This window comes from Centruroides vittatus, unplaced genomic scaffold (genome assembly GCF_030686945.1).
Source record: "Centruroides vittatus isolate TY-2023 unplaced genomic scaffold, ASM3068694v2 contig_1221, whole genome shotgun sequence".
In the NCBI taxonomy this organism is placed as follows: Eukaryota; Metazoa; Arthropoda; class Arachnida; order Scorpiones; family Buthidae; genus Centruroides; species Centruroides vittatus.
The window spans coordinates 22,966-48,386 of record NW_027120784.1 but is presented as its reverse complement, the minus strand read 5'-3'; the positions used below and the strand labels follow the sequence as shown (position 1 = coordinate 48,386).

General features: G+C 30.2%; 1 protein-coding gene and 1 long non-coding RNA gene across 5 annotated transcripts in view; one reads left to right on the top strand and one right to left on the bottom strand.

Moving 5' to 3' along the window:
- Positions 1 to 545: 545 nt before the first annotated feature.
- Positions 546 to 25,421, bottom strand: part of LOC136987518 (uncharacterized) — a 39,894-nt gene continuing 15,018 nt past the window's right edge. For 2 of the 4 annotated variants that reach the window (XM_067285268.1, XM_067285260.1), the window contains exons 3-6: positions 17,748 to 17,822; positions 17,570 to 17,674; positions 14,222 to 14,311; positions 7,155 to 7,685 (exon numbers count right to left, since the gene is read on the bottom strand). In XM_067285268.1, coding sequence (XP_067141369.1) covers positions 7,260 to 7,685; positions 14,222 to 14,311; positions 17,570 to 17,674; positions 17,748 to 17,822 — 696 coding nt within the window. In that variant the 3' untranslated portion in view covers positions 7,155 to 7,259. Of the gene's footprint in view, positions 648 to 726; positions 849 to 7,154; positions 7,686 to 14,221; positions 14,312 to 17,569; positions 17,675 to 17,747; positions 17,823 to 25,421 lie in introns of those variants that run through there. The other 2 variants (XR_010882621.1, XR_010882622.1) reach the window with 2 other exon arrangements.
- Positions 12,170 to 13,823, top strand: LOC136987537 (uncharacterized). Its single transcript, XR_010882623.1, has 2 exons — positions 12,170 to 12,202; positions 13,469 to 13,823. It is a non-coding gene; the product is annotated as an uncharacterized lncRNA (long non-coding RNA).

Genomic DNA, 25,421 nt, shown 5'->3' with positions numbered 1-25,421 from the left:
GTGACTTCCAGTTTTCATTGAAAGTTCTTATATAGTTAATTGGGGCCTAAGGTTTCCATACCTGGTCTGGTCTTTCATCTATCTACCTTGTTTTTGAGATTAAGGAAAGACAGATGGACGGATAGAAGATAGTAGGTACAATTTTTTCAAATTGCAGCCCAAAAAATGTTCAATTTAGAGAGACCTTCTGCTTTACATATATATATATATATATATATAACACACACACACACACACACACACACACTTTTATTTAAAAATAAATATAACTTGCTTATGATGTTAAAAATTTCTAATACCTGAAAAAATTTCAATGCTTTAATATTAATATTATAAAGTTTCAATATAAACATGTTACTTTTATTAATATAAACAAATTCAATGTGCATAAAAAATAATAATACATTTGTCATTGTAAAATAAATTGAAATCTCTCAAGATGGAATTTTTTACATTTGATTTAGATTTCAATGCAAAAAGTTTTAATGAACCCTTCTATACATTTATGTATTTTTGTTTTTCCAATACCTTCATTTCAAATATTTAATATTCCATTTTTGAATTAATAGAATTTTCTATCACATGAAGTGTATCCTTCTTGAAAGGGTTTGTAATCCTTCTGTCTGACTTGTAGTGGTGGATGTTGCCTATATAACAATAGTGTCATTAGATTAATAACAATACATTTTATATAAAAATATATTAAATTAAAATTTAAAAATATACTGATTAACCCTTTAATTGGTGTAGCTTCTCTGTACAGGAATCAAGTCCAGCATGAAGTGCAGATTTCATTGCATTGATAACAATTGCATTCATTGCATTCTTCATAACAAGCATTCCAACATCTGAAAAATTTTGAACAGTAAAAGTTTTTATTTCTTAGTCAATTTTATGAAACTTTTGTCTATATAGAGAATCACACCTAAATGCAAAATTTCCAGCAAAGAAACACCCAAATCCAATATAAAACGGTTTTTCATTTTACATTTCCTGAAGTGGGCCAATAAAGTAGTGGCTAAAGACCTTGAAATATTGAATTTGGATGTTTCTTTGCTGGAAATTTTGCATTTAGGTGTGATTTTCTACATGTACAGTTCCAATTTTCTGGTAAAAAGTTGTTGTTTATTCTTTTGTCTCTAATTTGCTATAATAGATAAACATTGAATAATACTACTATAAATAGCAGAATTTGAATTATTAATAAATATTTAATATTTTTCACATACTTAACTTACTTAGCCATTTACATTGTTATTTCTTATGAAGAAACCTCTAAATAGTAATATCATTCTATATATTTTGATTGAATGAATATAAACATATTAGAATGCTTATCTTATTTAAAATCTTTAAAGCTTTAATTTTTATTTTTTGTTTATTTTATAATTAAGTTTTATTCAAATTAATTTTAATAGTGTTTTAATATTTGTATATTCATTTGTTAATTTTAATTTAATCTATTGTTTGATTTTGCAACATTCAATGTTCCATAGCAAGAATTTTCTGTAACTGAAATTGGTTTAAAAAGGCCAAAATCATTATTACATAATTATAATAAAGTACTTGTCTACCTGATAAAGCAGTTCCAATATCTAATTTTAGAATATGGTGTAGAAATGTTTGTAATTTAAAAAGATATATGAAGCGTGCAATGCCATAATGTTGTAAATGCCAAAAAACAAACTTTTCAGGAGAGAGAAAAAACACTTTTCCTAATGAACAAGCTTTAATCAAATGCTATAAAAATTATTTTAACAATTTACACTTTGGAATAAAACATTGGGTTTAATTTCAAACACCTAAGTACGATAGTAAGGAAAGAAAAAAAGTTTAAAAACAGGGTTAGAGCCATAACGTTGTAAATGCCAAAATTGTGCAAGTGCATAAAGTTGTAAATGCCAAAAACAATTGCAATCATAAAATTAATGTTTCTACAGCTGAAAAATAGTTTTGAATACCAAAAACTTGCATTTAAATTATTAAACACAATTTACAAATTTAATATCAATTTTAACATTAAAAACTGGCAATAATCTATTAGTGACTGCTTCCTGGCTTCAACAATGTTGGGCCCACAATTCTGATACTTGAACTGGGCTGTAATCTTTATCAATTGTAATATAATTATGATAAATAAAAGAAAATATAAACAATAAGGTATTAATTTAGTGTAATAAAAGTTAAAATGAATTTAAAAACTTCAAATTTGAAAGATTAATGGAAGTCCAAATATTATTTTGAAATATCAAATAATAAGGTGATACAGGTTAACTGTTAATAAACTGGCATTCAGTTATCGGGTTCTGCATAAAAAAACTCACTGCATTACAAATTGGAATAACAAAATGATGTAAATGTAAACCGTAACATTTTACATGCCAAAAGTCATGTGGCTTGCACTTTGGCGCTTAAAACATTATGGCTTGCACATAAATTCATCTTCAAAATATAGCCACTTAGAGCGCCACTATCACCACAATATTTTTTTGTAGGAAAAAACATTGCATTTAAAATTCATTTCTTCAATAATACGTATTTTGAGAAAAATGGCATTTACAACCTTATGGTATTGCATGCTTCATATATGTAAAAATTCATTTATTATTGTATTGCACATTATTGCATATATCTGAGTATTATGTTGATGGGGTGATCACAAGCCCATCAATAGAACACTCAGACTTTAGTAATGGTAATTAAATTCAGTTAACTTCAATATGTTACTGACTTTTAGTCAAATCTTAGGTTAAAAAAAAAAGTCACACATAAACTGGAACTGTATAATGTTCAAATAAATAACACCTAAATGCAATTTCCAGCAAACAACAATAACAATTTACTGGTCAAACATTTTTTGCCAAAATTTATCATCCCTCATTAGGAATAAATATAAAGAAATAGTTCTATCATTCAAACATTGCTGCATTCCAGTTTTTAAACATTCAAAAAGGTGTTCAATAGAGACTGTGATGCACAATTTACATCACGAATAAAATAAGCAATATTTACAAGATATACAGTAATGTTACAAAATGAAATTATTAATATTAAATTCTGTGGCAGTCGAAATAATATTTCCAGGTTTATGGTACCAGAATACAATCTGAGTTGATGCAGTTTTCATTCCTGTCAGCTATATAAATTTCTAAGACCTCCAACAATCGTATGTTATGTTGGTCAAAGACCCTATGCAAAAGGGTAGTATTGTCCCAACAGGTGAAAATTCCCAGTTTAGCAGCATAACAGGCAAGAGCAGTGTTAAAATTCCCCTTTTCTACATTGTATTTGTGGACATGTAATCTGGCTTGAAGGGATCTGTATGTGGATCTAATGTATTGTGGTCGAAAACATTTGACCAGTAAATTGTTACTTGTTGTTTCCTAAAAATTGCATTTAGGTGTTATTTATTTAAACCTTAGGCTTATAAATATTCTTTATAAGCCTAAGGTTTAATCATTGATAAGTTTCATCATTGCAAGTAATCAAGACAGGACAGAACATATTTTATTAAATAGTTTTGTTAGTTTAATGCATAGTTTTTAAATATTTAGAATATGGTATGTGGGCCTCTGTACACTTGCCTCAGATTCTACAATGTTAAGATTAGGCCTTGACTAGATTAAAATAAGCAACAATATTTAATCCAGCAATTAATTATAATTAAATAACAAATATTTTCATTTGCATTTATTGTGTGGTCATTGGCCATATTACTGTATTTTGTAATTAATAATTCTATAAATTTAAGTTAGGCTTAAGATTTCTTTTGTTTCTCTCCCTTTCCTGTTGACTAAGAAAAAGACTTCCTTCTTAATTGCTTTACTATCTGGTGGGGAATGATGCCTCCGACAAGAAAAACAACGTTAACAGGATAATAAAAACAGAAAGGAGAGGGAAAGAAGAAGAGAGAGAGAAGAAGGGATCTCGGCTCTCGAATGAGAAAGGTCGAGGAGAATGGGCTCTGAGTCGGAATGACGGAAGTTAGGAATTGAAACTCGACAAGTAAGGTCAAGGCAGAGAAGCCATCTAGTCTGTTAAAGTAGGCCAAGAACTTCCTACTGGACTGTCAATTTTATTGGATGGATTCGACAGTGGATTATCAATGAAGTGAACGAGAGAGATCTACTAAAAGTGAAAAGAAAGAGCCAAGATAGACCTCGTCAATAGGAGTAGATGATCAGAGACAACAGTAACCCCGCCCAGTATCATGGAGCAACCAGAGCAGAAATCCGAGTATTTCCACCTTCTCCTTATTCTGTACTTATATTCTCTCTTTCTTCCTTCTTATAGTTTGTAAGTAGATTAAGTATAGATATAGGCACTTATAATAATAATCGAGTTGTTTTATGTATACCGAATTTTGTATCCTCACCGCCTACATGTTGGGATCCAAAGTACAAAGAACCAGATAATATAGCAAATTAAAGAATAGTTTGTAAATTGACAAGAAAGTGTTTGTTAATCCTCGTTTTGTTCGCGAAAAAACAAAACAATTAACTTTTCATTCACTGTCGGTTATCACAATTGCTCATGTACATTTAAAATCTGGAAACACAATAAATTCTGCCAAAAATATTTATTAGTTTATAATTAATTGTTGTTTACTCCATATTGTAAAGATTAAAATTTATCAAAATGAATTTGATTTTTTGATTTAAATATGATTGTATCATTTCATCATGCAAATAATTCAGATATTGAATAATTAATTGCTACAGTAGTTTCTGTAATTTATTTCATATGTATACAAAATAAGTACTGTACATTATGCATTCTACCAAAAAATGCTGGTTAATCATTAAAAGAAGGAGAAGCTATAGAGAATTGGATAATAAATAAATAAATAAATTTAGGAATAACTTCAAATGCCATCTTACAAGGCATGGATAGCAAACTCATAGCATGTATATCTAAAGTGGAATACCAAAAGAATTTACTTGACAGACATTGTACAATTTCATTTATATTTCACTGTACAATATTCAAAATAATTTTTGTTTATAAATAATAGAATACTACAATTATTTTAGTACTCTAACTCTTTAATATAAAATATTTCCTTCAACCAAGTAAGTGTCTTGTAAATGACATTAAAATCGTGTGATTTGATTTCAATATATTAATATCAGCTTTTAATTCTGATTTTATATTTGGGCCTGGCACTCAAAAAAGATCACTCGTAGCATGTGTTACACTGTCCATCTTGGCTTTGATGGGTGTCCTTGTTAGTTGGACCTGTCCATAGCAAGATAAGAAAATTCCATTCAGATACAATCAGCACAGATCACCAAGCCCTTCCCATCCAACAAGATGGGGACAAAACAGGAGGTTCCAGTAGCATAACTAAATTTGTTTAGAAAAACCAGTCAGCCTTGGGAAAGCCAGGTTCCTTCCAAGAAACTTTGGAATAATAAACACTTAGAAATGAAATCTAAATAGACATTTTTTAATATAAAATTCACTATACAACATAGTTATTCCAACATAAACAGCCTAAATAATAGTTGGTCATATTTAAATGCTTTTATTTTGCTATTTTATAGTAATTGTAAACCAAAATACTAAACATATGATAGTAAATTGTTTTTGTAGATTTTGTCATTGCAGGCAGGCAAGAATCCTGCAGAACAATTTAGCCACTTGATATAAACAAAATTATAAATAACAGATACATATATACAGCCAATAATACATCATTTCTGCCAGCTCAACCAATCAAAATGAGAAGAGGTGAAAAACATCTAAAAGACAGTTGACAGTATAATCTAAACAAATGATTGAGTGCATTCAAGTATAATTTTCTCAGATTATAATGAAATTTTATAAGATCTTTTTCAAGGATACCTTTCTCTAAGATACCTGTATCTAGTAATCCTGGAGACAATGTTGCTGAGTCTACAAACAAGAAAAAGATAAGCATATATAAACATGTCAAAAACTGATAAGCTAGTAATACACCAAAAGACAAGTGCTAAAAAGGAGTCAGTAAGAAAAGAGGTCACTGTGACTAATGGTTCCTAAGGGGTTAATTGTAGGTTGTAATTGTAGTAATCATTAGTAAAAATGATGAATGGAATACAGTGGTAACTTGGTACTCAATCTGTTCCTAAATCAAACAATTCGGTATATGAATAAAGTCTGGGAGAAAAATCCTCAAACGTGACCTTATAGAACAAATTTTCAATTAATAACATATTTTTATTTCTATTTTGTCATGAACAAAAAAGTTTTTGGTAAAAATTAAAAAAATGAAGACATTGCTGATCGTTCTGATCAAGATCAACAAAAAAGCTCAGATGACAATACTTTGTAAAAAGAAAACACCCTTGTTTAATTAAAATTAATATTAATGCGTAATACAGTACTGTTAGTTGTTTATTGAAAATAAGTTATTGATTGCTTAATTGTTGGAATCAATGATTGAAATTATTGTCAAATGTTATATGACATTGTTACGTACAATGAATTGTGTCGCGATGTTTTGTAAACGTTCTTCCATTACATAATAAAAGGTTGGTGGCGCTGTTGTCCGCTTGGGGACAGTGACCATGTTTCACACTCCCCTTTCCAGTGCTGACCTTCTGTGAGTCAAGACAGTGTAATCTTTGTGTATTCTTTGTTTCTTTGTTATATAACCAGTTACATGAGCAGAGCCAGATTTGAGGTGATTGGAGCAATATGCACTAATCGGGCCCCACAACACATCAAAATTTATATATTTAAAAATAGTACATGTTACAAAAATAAATATCTAGGTATATTATTATTAAAAATAAAACAACATATTTCAATATGTAAATTAACTGTTAATTAATTTTGTTATTTAAAGTTTGAGAGACCCTGCAAAAAAAAAATTCAATCAGGCCTCGCACCTATTGGATCCGGCACTGTACGCGAGTCTAACTAGTTTTTACTAATCTCTTCGACAGCAACATCTAGTCTAACATTAATAAACATATTTCTCTTAGTGATAAAAAAGAATAGTATACTTTTGTTAACTTTTGGAGCCTAACCCCATGTTTTGTATTAGTCTCTTGTTTCATATAGTGTTCGTTTTTAATCAGTAAATTGCTGGAAAATGAGAGGAAGGCATGAATTTTAGCATCTAGAAAAAAAAACAAAACAAAAAAAAACTTGAAGTAGTGCTTTAACTTTACTATTGCTTTTGATTTACATCTACAATCATATGTACAGTATGTTGACTTTCCTTTATTTATAATTTGTTCCTTGTTGGTTCAGAATTTTCATTTTTATCTTCAAAATTTCTTCATTAAAGGCTTCCTCATACTTAGCTTAAAATTTTCTAAAAAACTGATCGTATTTTCATCTACTGTAACAACATCAATTTCCTCAACAGAAGTAGCAGTGACATCTGAATTTACTAAGTTTTTTGAACAAGTGGGTTTATGAAGAGTGTTGGATTCTTTTTCATGCAACTTCTTATTTTCCATATCTGATCTTGCAGATTTTGAAGAATTAGATAAACAATTTATATTTTCAACACTATTTAATTTATTTGATGTTATGATAGATTGAGAAATCAATTGATAATTATTTTCTTGTAAAATACATTTCGTTTTATCACTAGCATCTAAATTGTCATATTTCAATATCTGTTCATTTTTTACGACATTTCTTTTATCATTACATACAAATTCTATCAAATTAAATTTGGTATTATTCTGTGAAAAAAAAAATTTATCATTTATATATATTATGTATCAGATATATAAAAAAGTTTAATGATAATAAATTTGCAGGTAGGACTGGCTCTAGACTTTTTGCTGACCCAAGTAAGCAGAGTTGTTAGCTGCCCCCATATTTTTAAAAATTAAATAAGTTGTATTTATCTGAGCTGTTTTAAACACAAAATAAAAATTTCTAAAAGTTACATTTTTTAATTTTTATTACAATTTTTAAAATATTTTTCATAGAATTATTTTGCTAAATGTCACCCTTGAAAATGTGCCATCTTGAGCAAATGCTTACTTTGGTCATATAGCCAGTCCTGTTTAGAGGAAAAATGTTTGCATTTTAAAATTTATTTTAAAAATATTTATATTTAATAATATCAAAATTAATAATAGTTTCTTATATATTTTTTAATTTAATAACTTTGAAAATTGATAAAATAATTTATTAAAATGTAGAAAATTATTTTGCCAGTTTTCAAAATTATTAGAAAATTTAAAAAAGTATGTTCTACCAGTGGTGCACTCAAGATTTAATCCTGGAGAGCCAATTTGAATAAATAAATAAAAATTTTAATGCAAATTCAATAAAACTCCCACCTTATGTGAACATTAATTCTTAAGTAGTTTATGGGTAAAATACATGACACAAATATAAATTAAAAAGTGAATTTTAATTAGGAAAATATTTTTGAAAAATTTTCTAGTGGTTTCCCCTCTTTTTCTTTGGAGGGTGCCAGAGCCTCTTCCCTCCTCCTTTGGATGCACCACACACACACAACACACCCCATGTACAATTTTACTTGAAGATATATTTACATAAAATTTATATTTGAAGAAATAAACTCTTAAATTGTCGACCTAACAAAAATATAAGATTCAATAATATAGTTTGATAAGCAAACTTTTTAATTTTAAAATGATCTCTCACTACTTATTTAATTATAATAAATTATCTGTTTGGGATGGAATCAATGTACACTCCATCCAGGAAACCAGTTGACCTGAGGAAGAGTGAAGGGATAGCTCAAAAACGTTTGTCAACCACACTATATATAGCAGGGGTGGCCAACAAGTCGATCGCAAAGCCAATTTTGGTCAATTGTTTGCAAAGTCTTGACTTAATGTGTTACACCTGTAACTGAACGCAACGCGTGAACGTAACGTGCAAACGCAGCAGTATGCATGCAGTTATGACTTGACTCAGAAAAACAAAGCCATTTAGCTTGAATATTTGGTACTGTCATACGTCAACCGAGAAAAATATCCTAGTATCACCAAATGTAGCGAATATATTTATTCTTATTTCGGAACTACATTATCTGTGTCAATCAGCATTTTCATACTTAAAGTTAACGAAGACTAAACAACGTTCTGTCCTTACTGATTCCCATACTGAAGACTCATTATTATCATCTTTGTCAGGTTATACACTTAATTATAATTCCTTGCTTAGAGACATGCAAACTCAGTCCTCACATTAATATTAAGGTAATACAATAAATTCTAAATTTGTCTTTATCTGTAGCTAATTTGAATTAATAAATATTGTTAATAATTACTCATGTTACTTTAATCCCCCTGGAAGTAAGTTTTTTGGCCCGTTAAATAATTATGTTGTTTTTTACGTAGGTAGATATACAGGGTGTTTGAGTACAAGGTGCACCCCGCGAGCAATTGATAGCTTAGCAAAAAATCGAAAAATCGAATTTTTTAGGCACCGCTTGTACGGAATAAATTCGTAGCTAAAAATATCAAAAGTTAGGTCTGGAAATTTATTTTCTTCATGAGCCTATATCTCGAAAACTTAATAAGTGATTTAAAAAATAAAAAATAGTTTTAAACATATATTTTGCTTATCTACCCATAGTTCGCAGGAGTGCACCTCGTACTGAAAACACAGTGTATAAACATAGTATGTATTTCACACCTTTTCCTCCTCACTTTGACTATGCCTATGACAACAAGTCGATCACGACACATTTTTAAGGTAAAAAGTAGATCTTATGTACACAAAAGTTGGCCACCTCTGATATATAGAGTATATACGTGTTACACACCGGTTATAGGTTCCGAATAGTATTAATTGATGAAAAATCATTAATAGTGTCTTTACAATATAAAATAAAGTTAATATTTCATTAAAACTAAATTATTAAAATTTTGAAAGTAAAAGCCTATTGATAAATACTGTATATCACATTATATTGTTATTGAATTAAGATATTTACTTCAAAAAAAAAGTAAAATAAAAAACAGATAATTTATTATTTTAAAAAATATTTAATTAACACTCAACCAAACGATTGCCATAATTAATTATGGCGATCGTTTGGTTGAATATCAAGGGCTTTGGGAAGTTTATTAAATAATTTAATATTTTATATAAATTTCTATAATTAAAGTTTACTTGTAATTACATTTTTTATAGTTATAATTATTGACAATTATTAAAAAATTTATTATATAATATAAAAGCTAATTATATATATTTGCCTTATATTAAATGCTACAGAATAATTTAAATAGTTATTTTATAACTTAAAAGTTTAGCTTACAAATTTTATAAAAAAAAAAAATAATAATAATTTTTAAAGTATCAATACATAAAGCATTGATAGTAGAATGATCAGATTATTTGAATAATTCATTCAAACCTTTAAAATTCTTGCAGGTTCTTGTTTACTGTGCATCAATAAAAGGAAATAATCATTTTATTCCAATCACCTCTAAATCAGACTTATTCACAGCTTATTTTATATCAAGAATTAATATTTACCAAGGAAGTTCTTACTAATTCTATAAAAGTCAGTCTTTTCTTCTTTCCTTGGATACTTGAATGTATTTCAGATTTCTCGAAAGTAAAAGCCTCTTCAGTCTTTGAAGGAGAAACCCATTATTTTCTCTAATAAAAAAAATTTTTTTTATTAGAATACTTTTGAGAAATCTGAAATTCATTTCAAGTATGGAAGGAAAGAAGAAAAGACTGACTTTTATAAAAACCAGAAAAACAAAATAGTACATGAATACTTTAAATATTTACCTAAAAAATTTTCTTCATAAAACCACTACAATAGAATCCTTCAATATTTTTGGATACTGTTTGAAGTCTGCGATAAATACTGAAAATTAAAAATTCCACTCTTAAGCCATCTATTAATAATTTCAGATACCATGTACTGTACATGGATCTTCTCCCTCAACCATTCTTTTCCTCATTTATGTAGTCTACATATATTATCTGCACCTTTAGCACAATGCAAGATTACTTTGTTTGTTTATGCTGATGGATTTTTTGCAGAAAGATTTAAACAATCTTTCTGCAAAAAATAGGTGGCAGTTTTAAAATATTCTTGTAATATTTTGTGTTTCTGTTTTTATGAGAAAATAATGGTGTATCTTCTCAATCAAAGAGTGGAAGAAAGTGTTACTTTTGCAAAATCTGAAATGCATTTCAGGTAATTAAGGAAAAGAAGAAGAGACCAACTTTTTACAAAGTAAAATATGAACATCCTTAGTAAAAAACAGCCATTTGTATGATGAGATTGCTGTGAATAAATCTGGTTTAAAGGTCATTGGAATAAACCATAAGAAGAAAACATTATAACTGATTTTAAATCACTTTATATTTTCCACATTAAGCATAAAAATATGAAAGTCCAGAAACAATTTTCAAAATTACATTACTAATAATAAATTGCCTTAAATACAACTAAAATAAGTTATCAATTTAATGCTATTTTAAGTTATAAAATTATTTAATAGTAAAAATGTCAAATAAGTGTGCTCTAAAACTGAAACTGTTATCAATTATCCACCATGGCAACAAATCAAATATATAATCTGTTGGAATCAACGATCGAAATTATTGTCAAATGTTATATGACATCATTACATACAATGAATTGTGTTGCGATGTTTTGTAAACGTTCTTCTGTTACATAATAAAAGGTTGGTGGTGTTGTTGACTCCTCAGGGAACCGTTGGTGACGGTGACCTAGTTTCACACTCCCCTTTCCAATACTTGTTAGACTTGGCGCTTATTGGAAAGATTGGTAAAAAGGCAGTTGGACTAGCGTAACCGGTTATGTAACAAAAGAACAAAGAATGCACAAAGATTACACATGGTCTTACCTCACTGTCTTAACTCATGGAAGGTCAGTGCTGGAAAGGGGAGAGTGAAATGAGGTCACTTTCCCCGAGGGGTCAACAACGCCACCAACCTTTTATTACGTCAGAACATCTACAAAATATCGCAATCGTTGATTCCAACAGTACTGACCTTCCGTGAGTCAAGACAATGTAATCTTTGTGTATTCTTTGTTTCTTTGTTATATAACCAGTTATGCAAGTCTAACTAGTTTTTACTAATGTGGGATTACCAGGAGGAAGACGGAGTTGTACCTCCTTTTTTTGGCTAACAGGTTGGTGAGATCTGCCCACTGTCAAAGATGGCGGTTTGGGTCTGCAGTTAGAGTTAGCTGGGCGGTATCCGCCTCGCCAGAAAGGTGAGTTGTTATAATTCCCTTGATTATTTCGCCTCCCTGGAGGGGTTCTAGCATTACTTGCAGTTGAGGTTCGGGTCAGACCTTCCACTTTGGCTTTAAGTTCCTGCATAGCCGACGTTAATTGAGCTATATTGCCCTGTGAGAGGGAGTCTGTCACCCGTTCACTATCCTAACTGTTCGCATAATTCCTCGAGGATGGGCGATGAGATTTTCGATCATCTCTTCTCTGGTTGCTGTTTTGAGCGCATCATCAAAGGTTTCCGCCTCGCGGCTCATCACGCGCTGGCGGATCCTGATATCTATCCCGTTGAGAAATTGCGCTTTTAAATGTTCGTCTAACTCCTTTCTTTGAATGTGCTGAATAATAGCAGTTTCCACAGCATCCGCACCGAGCTCCGGCGTGATCTCGATTTCCATGGCTAGTGCTTGAAGCCGGGCGGCATATGTTTGTACGTCCTCGTCCCATCTTTGTACACAGATATAAAATCTACTAAGCCTAAAAGAAAATGGTTCCCATTCAAAACGCTATCGTTAATCGCTTAAATTCGTCAAAGTCATCTACCTCTTTAATTCGTCGATCCTTTCTGATGAATTCCCGTGCTATCCCGGTAAGTTTGAATTTGGCCATGGCCAGCATTTGGGCCTTTGACCATGCTGCTACTTTCATCACGTCCACTAATGAGTCAAAAAAATCCGTGACTCGAGTGTCTCCCGTTTCTCCAGTAAACACGGGCAGTAAAGGAATTATTCCACCCAAACCTCCTAGTGTGAGGGGATTCGGATTCGGATTCGGGTTAGCTGATCCTGTTGCAGGTTGGGGATCGCCATCCATTATTCCTAACAGCTTAGATTAGATTGGAACTACCTCCGATAATAATTCTAGTCCTTCTATCTAAGGTTTAAATCCCTAATTCGACTGGAATTGCCCTTATTATTCGAATATGGTCCTTTTCGCTCTATCGATAATTCAAAAAAGTCGAACCCCACTCCTGAAAAACCAATTTCTGGGATCACCGGGAAGTAGACGGAGTCGTACCTCTTTTTTCAGCTAACAAGTCAGTGAGACCTGCCCACTGTCAAAGATGGCGGTTTGGGTTTGTTACATGTTACGCGTTATGAGAGTGGAGGAAGAGAATGGGTCCGATGATGGAGCGACGGCAATATTCGAATAATTAACATCGATTGAATAGACAGCAACAATTTATTAACAGACTAGAATTAACATCTACATTTATGAGTGATATACATCGCTTTGCCTATTTTCAGGGTACCCGGAGAGAGAGTTCACAAGGATTGGGAGATCATACCTCGTCGTTCGAGTGGATGGGTCCTCGTACGGAAATTCGGAAGAGTATTTTCGGCTTTGTCTTCATCTCCGGCATCAGCTTCTTTCGGGACGGACACTGCGTAACGGGACTTGATATGATTGGATGGACACTGTGTAACGAGACTCGTTATGATTGAACGGACACTGTGTAACCGGCCCCCTTTCCCTCTCTGTTCCCCCTTTTATGTTCTTGGTCACGTTACTCCTCTTTACCAACCATCACATTTTGGATTTAGTTCCTTGTGATTCATTTCTGAATCCATGGGAAAAGTACAATAAAACATTTTATTGCTAGATTTTTGTTCCGGCGGGTTCGAACCTTCACACTAATCTCTCCGACAAGCAACATCTAATCTAACATAAACTAAATAATTCAGTTAATTATTTATTGTTTTTTACAGCATATGATAGAAAACAGCACAACTGCCAAGTGTGGTGTTTCTAAATGGAACATGGGATGTAGGATATTTATTTAAGTTTTATTGGATTATTAATTGGGAATTCTAATTAGAAAAATTTTAAAATTAGAAACAGTAACATTATATTTTCTTTCATCGTCATAGTTTAAATTCATATTCTGATATGTTAAATGTATCTTCAAAACATTTCTTAAATCAAAAATTATGTAAAGAAATATCTTAGTTATATTATCATGCAAACATTCTATATGTCTAATATTTTAAAATTCTTACCGGGTCTAATTCATCTATTTCATCATTTCCTATGTTAGAATGTTCAGAATGCTTTGAAATTTTGCTTATAATATCTGTATAAATTTGATGCTAAAAAAAATATTAATTGATAAACATTTTTTTAAAAAAAACATTAATTTTGAATGTTTTCAATATATCATATACATTATAATATTGTACAATGAAAACTTATGTTATATTACCCAACATTCAAAAGAGATTTTTTACTGATCTTTTCTAATCCATTTAAATGACAATTTTCTAAACACAAGATATCATATTTACGTAAATTGACATTACTATTTAAATAAGTGGTTCCCAAAGTGGATGCTATTGCCAAGAGGGGCATTGAGTAAATCTAGGGGATGAAAAGAAGCAAGAGGGAAGCAGGGGTGCTGGAGACGGGTCTGACCAAATGACGGCCGTAGGTTAGATCACTGATAACCATTCCCTTTCCTCTATTAAAACAGGTAAGAATAAACATTGGTTTTAATGGTTTCAAGATGTGGAGAATAATATATGGTAAGGATGCAAATTGTGAGATTCATAGAAAAGCTTTTCTACAAATATTTTCAAGCCTTTCTCACAGAAAGAAAAATGAGTTGGGGGCACTGGGTACAAGTTTATGGAACCAAGAGGGCAGTGGCTCAAAAAAGTTTGGGAATCACTGATTTAGTTTCCAGCTGTGAATTATAATTTATCAAAATTGACAACTGGAATCTAAAACAACAAAATATTACAGTCAATCAGTAAGGAAATAAAATAATAGTTCATAACAATAAGAAAAAGAAAAGTAAGATATACAAATATCAATTACAGTAAAATGATTAACTGAGAAAAGTTATAGGATGTGAACCTGTAAGTAAATACATTAAGTGCATAAATACTTCAGTATTTTTAACTTTGACTGTACCAAGTGAGTGGCTGATACCATGGCGACCTTATTTTTTTTTAAGTTTTACTGCCTTGTGGATACTGAAGTATTTTTTTTCCCCATGTCCATTGTCAGTTTGAACAGTCCCAAAACAAGTCAGAAACTAACAAGGGGAGGGCACAACCTGGGAAATTCACTTTGGGATGAGTACCTATATATAGGTATATAGGTAGTACTCCTTTAGGATGTTCAATCCTCAAAACAAGAAAGTGCAGCCAATTTTAAGAAAAAGGCCTTTAAAAATTAGAGCTCAGCTTATGTACTAATAAGTTTCGCTAGGTCAGCAGCTGCTGAGCAGCTCAGTAGACATCATTCTTGGCTACCACCAAGTTGTCCAGGGTTCAAATCTCAGTCTCAATCAGTATTTTTTTTTTCTTTCTAAAAATTTTTAAAATAAGTATTTTGAATATATATAAATATTAAAATTTTATTATAATAAATAATTTCATTTAAAAAAATGTTTAACACATATTACATGTCATTTTAATTATAATAATACAAAATAATTAATAATAATAGTTATAAATAATTAGTTATGGAACAACAGTTTTCATTTATTATTCTATTGTATCAAATTTTTCGAAGGTTACTACTCTTATTAATTCTCACCACTTAAAAATAAAAAGTATAAAACATGTCTTTTATATTCATCCTTTACTTCCATTTTAACAAAAATAAACAACTAAAATGTTTCCAATTCCAACAGCATTATATAAATGAGATCCAATTTAACACTTCAGTGTGAAAAGTATCACATTAGACTGACATTTTCAACAGCAAAACAAGATTTTTCTCAAGGTCATAAAAATGAGCATGGACGTATGGACTGACCTGATATTTGGAGTGTCAGTTTACTTTTGGATTTGGAAGAGATCATAGTGTTCCGTAATATATCACACCATAATACAAATAGTTTCAATATTTTACAGTAAAATGTCTGTAAATGAAGATACTATCAGTTTACCAACAGTTGATGATGATGATTATTAATACACTTATTAATTATTTTGTATTATTATAATTAAAATGACATGTAATATGTGTTAAACATTTTTTAAATGAAATTATTTATTATAATAAAATTTTAATATTTATATATATTCAAAATACTTATTTTAAAAAATTTTTAGAAAGAAAAAAAAAATACAGATTGAGACTGAGATTTGAACCCTGAACGATTTGGCGGTAGCCAAGAACGATGTCAACTGAGCTGCTCAGCAGCTGCTGACCTAGCAAAACTTATTAGTACATAAGCTAAGCTCTAATTTTTAAAGGCCTTTTTCTTAAAATTGGCTGCGCTTTCTTGTTTTGAGGATTGAACATCCTAAAGGAGTACTACCTATATACCAAGTCTCATCCCAAAGTGAATTTCCCAGGTCGTGCCCTCCCCTTGTAAGAGATGGAACTTGATAAATTCAGGTCAACCCCCCCATGAAAATATGTCAAGGTGATTGCAGAACATTGTGGTAAAGAAAAGAGGAAGAGCTATAAAACCAAACACATCTAAATAACTTTTTAAAGAAAGTTTAAAGGTACATATTACATTTAACATACTGTATAATATAAGCAGAGCCTAGATTTCAATCAATTTAAGCTAATTATTCAAATTAAAAATTTAACTTAATTAAATAATTTAGAAAAATTATTATTAAATTAATACTAATATGAGGAGGCCTAACTGTCTACCTTCAAAATCTTTAAGTCAAATTCCTCATATCAAGCTTAAGTTGATTACATGTAACATTGTTGACAGAAATTTAGCTTCATTCACAAAATATTTTGAGAATAGATCTATCAGAACATTGTTAAAAAAGTACAGTATCATTTTCTAAAAAATCTTTGGTACAGTATTTTAAAAATTTAAATAATTATTGAAAGTAATATATGTTTGTTTATTTATTTTCAAATAGACGTGTTCAGATTACAATATATAATATAAATATAATGCAATCTGTATTCAATCAAGTAATTGATATAATTTAGTCGATTGAAGTCATCTAATTTATAAACTATTTAAGATGCAAATATTTATTTTAATAGTTTTATGTTTGAAAAATGAAAGAACTACAATGTATTTATTTTTCTAATAAATTTACTAAAATGATTTTTATTTTTGTATAAATAAGCTCTATTATATGAAACCCTTGGGGACATATAGTGCTAACCCTCAAAATCATGTTCTTAAAATGAAAAATCCCAAAACAATGAGATGACAGTCACATCTAAAGGCAAAGTTTGGAGAGAAAAAATATTAACACACAACTATCCATACAATTTTAGGACTTTATCAAACATTCAAACTCAGTTACCTCAGAGATGTGATTCTGAAGATTAACACTACACATCCTGAGGGCTTCATATGTTACACACATTTCAGAACATTTTGTAGCAACTAGTATTAAAAAAAATCTTACCAAGCTCCAATCATCAAAGTAATCAACATAATCATCTAAATTTAACTCAATTGTATCATTTTTAACTGAACTCTCAAGTTCTTCTAGAACAGTAAAAAAGTCAGGCTAGATAAAAGAAAAGCAATTTGTAAATAATTATGAATTAAAAAAATTAATTAGGATATAAAATATTTGTTACATTTTGTTCTGTGTATTCATTCAGTGCAGTAAGTAAATGAAAATCATCAAATAAATTCATGTCAAAATTGCCATCCTAGAAAAAAAATTAAAAATTTTAAATTAAAAGCAAGAAATATCATTTAAAAAATTTATATAAATTTTATTTCTCAACTTAAATTAAATAGTTTTTTACATTATTCAACACAGTAAAAGTTCATTAATCTAGAACTATGGATTTACATTCTGTACCAGATTATAAAAATGCCAGATTATTGGATGTTTTTTGTATTTTCACAAAGTTTGATTAGTTAAGTGTGGTATGAACGTTGTGGATATTGCTATACAAAATAACTAATACAGCAATCTCTGCAACATTAATGTATACTTCCAATTTGTTTATGCATGCACTTTACTTAATCTGAAGATGATACAGTGCTTGACTAGTCATTATGTGCTGTTAAAATGATTGAAAAACCTGCAAAAAGTTAACAAACACATTGTACAATATCAACATTCACAATGACTCATATGTATACACTGTAATAATTCCACCTGGGGTCTTAGCACACCACGTCCAATAAACTCTGATTTTTGAAATTCAGGTATGCACCACTTACCAATATTCTGTTTACTAATGGACAGTATATATGACAGAGGTCCATAAAATTATAATAGAGCTGAAAAATTCATATCCATCTGTATCTTTTCTACACAAATAACACTTAAGATACATAAATAATTATCATTGTGATGTAGCTTATGTGTAGTAGACTATATAGTATAACCTCATTATAACATATTGCTTTATAATGTATTTTATTCAATAATGTATATTTCTCCTATTCCCTGCCAACACTGTGCAACTTTACCCCATTACAACATAGTGCTTATGCACTGGTTTTCATTAAGCACATTACAACATAGTGCTTATAATGCACACATTCATCTAATAATGTATATTTTGCTCCAATGCCAAATGATTTCACTCAGTTTTAACGTATTAGAGCTCACCAATTTTCCCTACCACCAGATGTCCCTGACCAGAAAAGGAAGGCTATCCTCAAGAGAAGGGACATTAGTGGTGGAAGGTGATCCAAGTATAAATGAAATCTTTTTCTTTTTTCTTTGTGTGAGTAGAAGAATACTTGATAAGGTCTGAAAAAACAAAAAAATCCTTTGTGTATTAATACAAAAGAATTGCATACTTTTTCTATTATAGGTAAGATTCTAGCTTCTATAGAAAGTTGTAAAATCACTTTCAGAATGTAAGAAATGTGTCTATTATAACTGGTATATGGTATGGTGTATTATGGTAATACAAATTAAAGTGCCATTGTTTTAAAATGGTAATTTTTTTATGTAATATATTTCAGTTATAACATAGTAATTCCCATTCCCAGCAAGATACATTATAATGAGGTTATACTGTATCATGTAAAATTTGTTTAAGTACATTACACTCTATGAAGTTCAAAATGTATTCTGTTGCCAAAATGGTATCTAACACCTGCCTCTACTGCCAAATTGCTTAGTATTTAATTAATAGTAGTAGTAGCAATATAGCTCAATGTAATTCAGCAATTATTTGGCTTTAATATATAACTAGCAGGTTTGGATGTTTATTTTCCTGTTGTTAAGCAGCACATACCTCTACTAGTATTGCAAGATTACCATCAGACAATTCCAGAATGATGGCTATTTTTCAGAAGGTGCCAGATTAATGAACTTCTATTGTATTTGCAATGAATTTGCTTAATTAAAAATATGCTTTAAGTAATATGAATGTTGATGACAAAATTTAGACTAATTAACAGATAATTTTACAATTTAGTGACAATAAATTTGGAAGAGAAACAAAACAAATCAACCATTTTCATAATTTAAAACTCATCAATATTCAATAAATAAAATAAAAAATAAAATGTAATAAAATGTAATACTTTAGGTAAAATAAATGTATTGTAACCCATTTATTGTAATCACGGATATTCTTATCAAGTCTCTAATATTATCTAATTATAGCATTAGTAAAAATACACTTATAAAATTGTGCTTATTGCAATAAGAGATTTGGTTATATCATTATCTCCATTTCAGATAAATTGGCATTTTTAAACTGTTTTTCATGCACCCTGTCTAAATATTGTGTGTTGTGAGAGTGCCTCTCATCCGAGGCACTCTCGCAGCACACATTTTTTTTTAGAACTGAATAAAATTTCATTTATTTTTTATCTTTTTACCACCAGCCAATCAAAGAGGAGGAGGTATTTACAAAAATACCAGTTGTTGGAAATTTTGCAGCATCAGCATACCAGGCTCTCTCTCACAAAAGTTGCATGCCAATGTCACTGTACCAACTTCCAGCTCACCAGCCTAAAGACTGATACTAGCTCTTTACTAATTGATTCAAATTGTGTTTTTATTTTTATAGTATATTTGTAAAATTGTGACTTTTTGTCTTGGTAAGTTTAATTTCTGTATTATGAAATTTTTTTAAATTGATCATAATTTATCTTAAATTTTAAACATTTTTATTTTAAAAACTATGGTGTGCCACAGGAATTTTATTAAATTCAAAGTGTGTTGCTAATCCAAAATGATTGGAAAACATTCGTCTACAACATTCCTAATTGCATCCTGCTTGGTTGCAATGTCACAAATATATTTACAATCTCATCAATGTCAATATGAAAATCACAATGACAAAGAATTAGGGCTGCTCCTGTAAGGCAATGTTCAGTCATTGTGCATACTCAAGTAGTTTCTCAGTCTTTTCAACATGCTGGCTGACCTTTCACATTCACATGATGTTGTGGGAATTGTGGCACAAAATTTTAGCAACACAAAAATGTTTGGAAACATATGTGGATCGCATGTTTTTCTGATTTGGCCAATGTGCACAGCAATTCCTCATCTGCATTTTTGCTAATTCAGTTCCTCCATTGAAATAACTAACCTTTGAGCTCAGGACTAGGCAGGTCAATTAGTCCTGTCAAGAATGCAACTGCATATTTTTAAAAGTTCATTAAAACATTTAATTTTTATCAAACATGCTTGAAAATATCATATTAATATATTATTTAATTCTATTGTTAATAATGTATTTTACAAATTATAAAATACTGTAAAAAATTTTAATATATCTTCTATATATATAATTGAGACCAGTTAATAATAATAATAATAATCAGTGCAGAGCCCAAACGGTTAGGAGTTGAAAGTTGAAATTTGGTACATAGTTAGGGTACTTCACGAGAACGCACACTAAGAAGGGAGTTTTTGAAATTCCTCCCCATGGGGGAGAGGAACAGGATTAAGTATTAACACTTCCATCAACAATGGAAGTGATACGTAACAATGGAAGTGTTAAGAGAAAGCGACGTGCAAGACGCAGATGGAAGTGTTAAGTAACAATGGAAGTGTTAAGAGCACAAACGGTTAGGAGTTGAAAGTTGAAATTTGGTACATAGTTAGGGTACTTCACGAGAACGCACACTAAGAAGGGAGTTTTTGAAATTCCTCCCCATGGGGGAGAGGAACAGGATTAAGTATTAACACTTCCATCAACAATGGAAGTGTTACGTAACAATGGAAGTGTTAAGAGAAAGCGACGTGCAAGACGCAGATGCAGTTTTTTTCGTTTTTGCGGGAAATCGAACATATTTTTAGACCCATCTAACAATTCTCTAATTAGTCTAGAAACAGGGGGACCCAATTCTTGCATTCTGTGAAAACGGGTAAGGTTGACTATAACATAATAATCTTAATCTTCGCTATCGTTACTTTTGCCCGAGCAATGCCGAGCCTATCTGCTAGTACATATATATTGGAAACCCTCTGACCTAGGCTTGAGTCACCATTCAGTAATCAACATTTTATACAATAACAAATTTCAACCTTAAAACTATTGTCTTTTTTATCTTTAAACAAGTATAAAGATGAATCAGAGCCCAGTTTGTGATTTATTATAACCTATAACTTATAAAAAAGGGGGTCTACAGACCAATATTAGACTTTCACTGATGATGCATGTGTTGTAGTTTATTTAGTCTCCCAACTTAATGTTAAAAGTTCATTATTGTTATTTGTTACCAGTATAGGTGAGTCTTCAATAATTTCAATAAGTGAAAACACTGAACTCACTGTTTTTCAAATTTTTCTTCTTCCTAATCTGTAAAATTTTTCAGTATATTGTTCATTAATTTTTTTTACTATTTCACATTATTTTTAATAAAAATTCTTATTTATAAATATTTAATATTCAATATAGCTCCTAAGATACATCTTTTATACAATCATTTCTATTGTGCTGTAGGAGTGTGTCCTAACAATCTACAAAATTTCAATAGCATTTTTTGATAATTGAGAGAGTTTCATATCAACTGAAATAAAAAGTTTATGATAATGGTTGAGAAGCTGGATCTACAAAGGAGTTGGAGTACAGAAAAAGGCCATACCTTGCCAATTCAAATCTGATCTGGAGATTAATGGAATGGTCAAATTGTAGCTGATTATCTTGTCTTCATGTTAAACAACCTATCTATATCTAAAATCCTTATTTTTAAATAAATAATAAATTTTAAAATAACATAAAATAGTGTCAGTTAATACATAATTGAAATATAAATAAAATTCACTTAATACTACAAAACTTAAAAAATATGATATATGAGAAAATTTGTAATATTTATTATTTCATAGCAGTATTTTTAACATAGTTAAATATGTGCCCTGTGATTTTTAGGATATGTGCCCTTATTTTTTAATATTAGTGTATATTAACCTGGATTTCAGTAGCTTTTATTTCTACCATATTTTTGTGGAATGATCAGCATACCAGTCTATCTGGGAAGACCATGAAATCAGATATTTCTGTATGGTAAAAGCTGGCATACAGGTTTATCCCAGGGAATGCCAGCATGCCTGTTTAAGTGGGGAATGCAAGTAATACAAAAAATATTTTTACTTCATGTAATATTCTTCTCTTTCCTCTAAAACTTATTAAAAGCATGATGTATTTTTCTTCTTTATAAAACATTTCATGAATAAAATATTTATGAACACAAATGAATAAGAATTTGATGAATTCTTAAAATATTGTAGCTCAGATGCACTTTAAAACTGTGAGAGTACAGCAAAAGCACATGCAGTTCTCTTTCATAGTTTTGAAATATGAACACGAGAGAGATTTCCATTCTCATAAAATACAAACTGGCCATTATTCTATTATTTAAATTCATTAAATACTGAAATATCAAAATTTTATTCATCCATAAACTTACAAACAATATTATAAACAAGTAAAAGATATTATCTGATTGGGTTGGTTTCAAATGTTTTTAATTATTATTCATCTAACATCAATAAATAATATTTTTATACAGAAATATTGCAGACATTAATTCTTCTTCTGGAAAAATTTTATACACACATTTGTTTAAACCGAAGAATTTGCTTTATTGAAGCCTACAAGTTAAAAAATTATTTTGTGTGCTTCAGTAAAGCAAAATTTTGAATTTTATCTGAAAAATTGAGGATTATTCATTGTTTATACTGTATATTTATTTTTATAAACTAGCTGCAAGTACCTGCTTTGCTGGGTTTTTTTTTGTTCGTACATTTAATGTAATGTAGTTTTTTTTAATATAAAAGACATGCGTTAAAAGACTTTTCTTTTCCTAGCAGATAAGTCCAGCATTGCTCGGGCAAAAAGTAACAATAGCGAAGATTAAGATTATTATGTTATAGCCAACCTTACCCGTTTTCACAGAATGCAAGAATTAGGGCCCCCTGTTTCCAGAGACTAGAGAATTTTTAAATGGGTCTAAAAATATGTTCAATTTCCTGTAAAAACGCATAAAACCACATCTGCGCCTGTAAATCTTGTACGTTGCTTTCTCTTAACACTCCCATTTTTAACACTTTTATTGTTAACACTTCCATTCTTAACACTTTCAACCCACATATCTCCCAGCTGTTATCTGTGACTTGGTTCGTGCGGATTTTGCAAGCAAACCCTATTTACATTCAATATTTCAACAACCATAATAAATTGTTATATAACACCTGAGAATGCTATAACACCGCTGAGAATGATGAGAATTGCTGAGAATCAAACGAATTGTTTTCAATTTGATTAATTTTCTGGAACGTTTACAATCATTCTATAATCGAACCAACATAAAAAAACAAATTTGAATTTAAAACGGTTCGAACATTTGGTTAAAAAATCGAAATATATAAAAATATTTATAACAATGTCTGAAATGTTATCAATTTAATACTCCTAAGTACTCAATGAAGACTAAATGTAGTTAAATACAAAAAATTGCATCTAAAATAGTACAGTAGAAGCTGTTCTTCCGGTTAAGCCTTAATGCTTTCCCTCTCCCCCCACGGGGGAATTTTGAAAAATCCTTTCTTAGTGTGCGTTTTCATGGCATACCCTAACTGTGTACCAAATTTCACCTCTTTAGGTGGTTGCGTCAGTTAATCTGTTATCGGAAATGTCCAAAAGTCTTTCTGAAATAATATAGAATATTATGGAACATTCTTGAAAGATCTAAAAATTATTAAAGTAATCCAAAACTTTCCAGAATATTTGTTGTTTGTTTTTATCATTTAATTTTTTTTAATTATTTGATTATTAAAAAAATGTACTATAATGTAATATTAATTTAAAAAGAAATGAGAAGGGGTAGGTTGTAGGGGTGAAGAATAAGAGTGAGGACAGAGAATATGTTTGAGAATTCTACGATATTCCAAAAAATTCTGGAACTTTCTAGAAAAAACTGGAACATTCTCATTGAAGGGTCACACATTTTCGAAGTAAACTACTTTCAACCCCCATATCTCCCACACCCTTATAGCTATTGAGACGCAACCACCATAGTGCATGATGGGAGACTTGGGGCTACTAATTAAAAAACATAATTATAAACAGAAAATTGCATCTAAAATAGTACAGTAGAAGCCGTTTTTCAGGTTAAGACTTAATGCTCTCCCTCTCCCCTGCGGGGGAAATTTCAAAAAATCCCTTCTTAGTGTTCATTTTCATAGCATATCTTACTAAAATGTAGTTAAATACAAAAATTTGCATCTAAAGTAGTACAGTAGAAGCTGTTCTTTAGGTTAGTGCTCTCCCTCTCCCCCTGCGAGGGGAATTTTGAAAAATCCCTTCTTAGTGTGCATTTTTATGACGTACCCTGTGTACCAAATTTCACCTCTAGGTTCTGGAACTTTCTAGAAATAACTGGGAACATTCTCATTGAAGCATCACACATTTTTGAAGTCAACCACTTTCAACCCCCATATCTCCCACACCCTTGTAGCTATCGAGACGCAACCACCATAGTGCACGATGGGAGACTTGGGGCTACTACCACACACAAATACCATTCGTGTGTTGTTTTGGTTGCAGAGTGAGATATAGGCACAAACACGTCCATTTATATATATATATATATATATAATTTTTCAAAAGCATTATTTTTCTGCAAAATGCATAGTCACTATTTCAGTTACATTATATTTAAATTTTTTTTTTCTACTTTTAAAGCAAAACATATTTTATTTTGGGTTATAGCTTAAATTGTATTCAAAATTGTTTTTAATTTTTTCCTATGCTATACCTGTTTATTTAAATCAATGTAGCGAATTTAAATAAATGTTTAAATGTATGGTAACTATTAAA